The sequence below is a fragment of the Tasmannia lanceolata genome, unplaced genomic scaffold (assembly GCF_043159265.1).
Source record: "Tasmannia lanceolata isolate RefF3 unplaced genomic scaffold, GAP_Taslan_0.1 ptg000003l, whole genome shotgun sequence".
NCBI lineage: Eukaryota > Viridiplantae > Streptophyta > Magnoliopsida > Canellales > Winteraceae > Tasmannia > Tasmannia lanceolata.
In genome coordinates, this window is record NW_027518680.1 from 15,150,447 (window position 1) to 15,154,847 (window position 4,401).

At 41.9% G+C, this 4,401-nt stretch overlaps 1 protein-coding gene across 1 annotated transcript; it reads right to left on the reverse strand.

Annotated features, from left to right (window-relative positions):
• Positions 1 to 2,186: 2,186 nt before the first annotated feature.
• Positions 2,187 to 3,958, reverse strand: LOC143861470 (F-box/LRR-repeat protein 3-like). The gene has a single exon (XM_077372401.1). The coding sequence runs from the start codon at positions 3,296 to 3,298 to the stop codon at positions 2,210 to 2,212; it is 1,089 nt and encodes a 362-aa protein (XP_077228516.1). The 5' UTR covers positions 3,299 to 3,958; the 3' UTR covers positions 2,187 to 2,209.
• Between the last annotated feature and the right edge of the window lie 443 nt (positions 3,959 to 4,401).

The following is a 4,401-nucleotide window of genomic DNA, read 5'->3' on the forward strand; positions in this document are numbered from 1 at the left end:
TTCTTCTATTCTCCGTAGCATTGGGTCAGCCCTCCGGTCTGCTCGGTCCAACGACTTGTTACTCTCCACCGATGGGCTCGCAGCAGAGCCGGACTGACTTTCCGGACTCCTTCGATGAGGCCGGGATTTTTCCTGCGGTGTGCAGTCTTCCTGGGCTCAGTGCTTTCGCGCGGAGCGGGACCGTGACCTCCGACGGTGGTGAGGCTCTGTATGGGCATGCCTGGTTCTGGAGTGATGGACTCGCCTTGTGGAGTGGTGGGCCCGGTCTCCACTGCGGCGCGCTGGCTCTCCCCTGTGGACATTCGACCTTTCCTGTACAGGTCGTGGAGCTTCTGGAGGATGTTGGGGAGGTGCTTGGATCGGGTGTTGGTATTGACCGACAAGAGCCGTCATCTGTTGAAAGAGAGCTTGAACTTAATCCGGAGTGGGCGTGGGATTGAGGTGTTCCGAATGAGCTGGGCTCTGCTCTGCTGTAGCAGAGGGAGCCACCACCTGCGAGGCGATTCGCTCGCTCCAGGTCCTGCGAGGTATTACGGCTCGGGTAGTTCGTGCAGTTGGTACCCGAGCACTCTTCCGCCTTGCCATTTTGTATAGGGGATTCGAACAGCTTTTAGTTCGAGGTCCCACGGATGACGCCAATCTGTTAGGCCTAAAATCGGTAACAGATACGGCAGTGCGTAAGAGCTGGGCTTGAGGACCTGAGGAGCGGAAGTGAAGGAGATTGAGTCCTGTAGGGGTGGCCAACCGATTCGGTTCTCGGTTCTCGGTCCTCGGTTCCATGAACCGTAAGAACCGAACCGAACCGTAGTACACAGTAGGACCGAACCGAAACAGACCGAACGTAATCGGTTCGGTCCGGTCCGTTCTTCGGTTCTAATGGCTAATTATTAATTATTAATTATAATTTATAAAAACTTTTAATTAAAGTTATAATATAAGTTAATTTCTTATTATAAGAATAGTATTAACTATTACTTATTAATATTATAAGTAATTTATATTATTAAGTATATGTATAATAGAAATATAAAAATATTATATATATATATATATATATATATATATATTCAAAGTTCGGTTCTTCGGTTCCGGAACCGAACCGAAAACATTAGACCCGGAACCGAACCGAATAAGTTCGGTTCTTCATCAGTGGAACCGAACCAGACCAAAATTATTTTTTTACAGTTCGGTTCCGGTTCGGTTCTTCGGTTCTGGTTCGGTCCTGGCCACCCCTAGAGTCCTGCACAAGAGCAAACGAGGTCAGAAGACCAACCCGGAGTCGTTGCTCCGGACGGGCCCTTCGACACTCAAGTCAGTACGAGCAGGAGTGCAGAGCCAAATTTCAAGAGTGGTAGCTTAGAAGTTATTACCCTTGCTTTGAGCCTTGAGAGGCCTTTTATAGAGGGAGACCTGGGGTGGTTGGATTACCTACCCCAGGACAGGTGTCGGCCCTTTTGTGGGTTTAGGTTTACCCACTCTTAGGTAATTACCGGATTGCCCCTGGGCCGATGCTGGATTTGTGGTGGGCCCTTTTGGGGCCACGTGTCGACAGGTAATTAGTTGTTGTTTTTCGTCCCCCATCACATACCACTACATGAATTTGGAAGGTGGACACTGAACATCAAGTTATAGAACATTAACAGGGCTGTTCTCGACGAGGATAGAAATCCTTGAACAAGCTGTTACTGAGATTGAATATCAGTGCTAGGATAGTTTTATATTGAATAAACCACTGCCATTGCCTTACCCATTGGTGCTGCTCTCGAAGTGAAACAGAGGACAGGAAGCCTATCCAAGGATATAATAAACCCCGGCTTTGCTAACCCCACGGAGAACAGCCCCAACAGGTTCTATTCACCATTTCCTTGTATCCAGATTCATCTCTGATGAATAGACAGAAAGAGATCAACTATAACCTCTGTAGTTCAATCACATACCACTTTATGAATGTGAAAGTTGCATAACAGTGCTTAAGGTTCTATTAATTTTTCATCTTTTTTCTTTTTTTTTTGGAATGGTTTAAATTTTTTTTGAATGGTTTTACTTTTAAACCCCACTCCCCCACCCACACCCACACACAAAGGGATCAATCTCAATATCTAAATCATTATTCCTTTACGGAAAAAAAAAACCATTTTGAAGAGTAAACCTCAGAATATATACATAACAATGTAAATGAAACTAACCAATTCAACTCGAGCATTACTGTTTACCGCCATTCTAGTCTGCACAATTTGCTAAGATTTTCTTGCATCGCTATTGGCATCCACCCTCTCAGCCCTTTGTCCAACCTGACATGCCTCAAAGACTGGCATTCAAGCACCGTCTGCTTGACATCATCAATGAAAATATTATAACAAGACACCAACTTAAGAACCTCAAGTGATTTGTGCATCGAGAAGGAACGGATACCCAAACCAGTAATCAACTCACAACCCGTAATATCGATTGCCACAAGATTTTGACAATTATGGGCAATAGCAAGAAGTGTGACATCCGAAATATTGATCAGCCACGAAAAATTCAACCTCTTGAGGGTACAGATAGCAGCAATTGCAACACCGCCATTATCAGTGACTTTGGGGCCGCATTCAGATAAGTTCAATTCCTCCAGACAGTACATTTGTTGCAAAAAAGCAACCCCAAAATCAGTAATCCGATCACACCCAAAAAGACCCAATGTCTTTAGAGTTCTTGATGAAGACCCAGTTGCCAATGAGGCCAAACCCAAATCGGTAACCAACGAGCAACCGTGAAGTTTCAGAACCTGCAATGAATTTGCATCCCCCATCACTTCAAGTGCTTGATCTGTAATTCTATCACACCATGCCAAATCTAGAACCCTTAGATTTTGGATTGATTTAATCAAAGCAATAACCCCAACATTTCCAATTCCCTTTCTCCTTCTCAGAGAAACACTACTTAAACCTCGACACCCAATTGCAATTGCAGATATCCCATCATCACCAACATCATCCAAACACAACTCTTCAAATTCATCACACACACTTTGTGCTTGTCTTAGGTTTAGATTAAGGATCTGAAGGTTTTGGCATATTTCTGCAACATACTCGAGATTGGAATCAGTAATTCCTTTCCCCGCTTTGAAGATTGCCAAATTTGGAAACCTTGGTAAGAAATTAGTGAGAAATTCAGGTTCTAAGACCCGTAGAGAGGAGCGAGTTAACCCCTCAACTCTCGACCACTGCTTACATACCTCAGAACAAGACTTCCGATCTTGATGAGATAAAACCCTCTTCAAAACTAGCCCTAATTCATCATCCCCATATGTTTCCATAAGAAGGAACTTCTTCTTTACTTGAATAAAATACTAAATCATTTCTGAACCCTAATTACTACTCATCAAATATTTCCACAAAAAAAAAAACTGCTTATTTTACTCGATTGAATGAGTTTATACCTGGTCCCCAAATGCTTCCACAAATGGGAAGTTCTAGCACAATCGAAACCCTAATGCTCGAATGTTTCCATAAATGGGAAGTTTCTAGTATAAAACCCTAAATCATTTCTAAACCCTAAGTATTACTCATCAAATATTTCCATTAGAAAACTGCTTATTTTACTCAATTGAATGAGTTTCTGCCTGGTCACAAAATGCTAAGTTCTAACAGAAGCAAAACCCTAACGCCCCGAATGTTTCCATAAATGGGAAGTTCTTACAGAAATTATAGAGTTTAGTTCTACAATTGCTTCAAAAAGAACCCCAATCCCGAATAGGACCTAGGTTAGTCGATCAATGATATTTCAAACACAGTTAAAATCTAAAGGGCGTTTTTCTTTTCTGAAACCCTAGATCTCTGGACAGAAATTAACAATGAAATGAAAAAAAAAAAAAAAAAATCGAAGGGTTTGGAGATCAGTACCTTTCACTTGCTTGAAATATAGACCTCTCGTTTAGGGTTTTGATTTTTGATCGAGAGAAAGATTGGGAAAATAGAGAATACGGTTTTTCAATTACTTTGCAAGGGTAAGAAAGTTTATACCATATGGAAAGCAGATTTTTAAGGGAAATAACAACTATGTTTTAATAATTGCACTAACTCAGCTTGTCTTTGCTTTTTTTTCTTTTATTTTTGTAAATGCTTTTCTAATCGGCCTGCCAGAGCTTTTTGGGAACTGTAATAATCTTTGATTACGACAAGCTGAGTTAGTGCAATTATTAAAAGATGGTTGTGCTGATATCATTTCATACGTTATAATACCATAATTCTCTTGTTCATTCTATCTCATACATGGAAGATAAAACTATGGGTGCAAGTGTGCAACTTGGGTCGGGCTCAGCTTTGATTCAGGATGGGTTGGCATTTCCTCAGGTTGGATTGGTAAAAGCCAACCCGATTTAATTTCAGGTTTTGTTAGGGTTGAAGCCTTGTCAACCCG

What these genes read in the sequence shown, in the direction of transcription:
- LOC143861470 (XM_077372401.1), bottom strand. Translation starts at nt 3,298, where the DNA reads ATGGAAACATATGGGGATGATGAATTAGGGCTAGTTTTGAAGAGGGTT.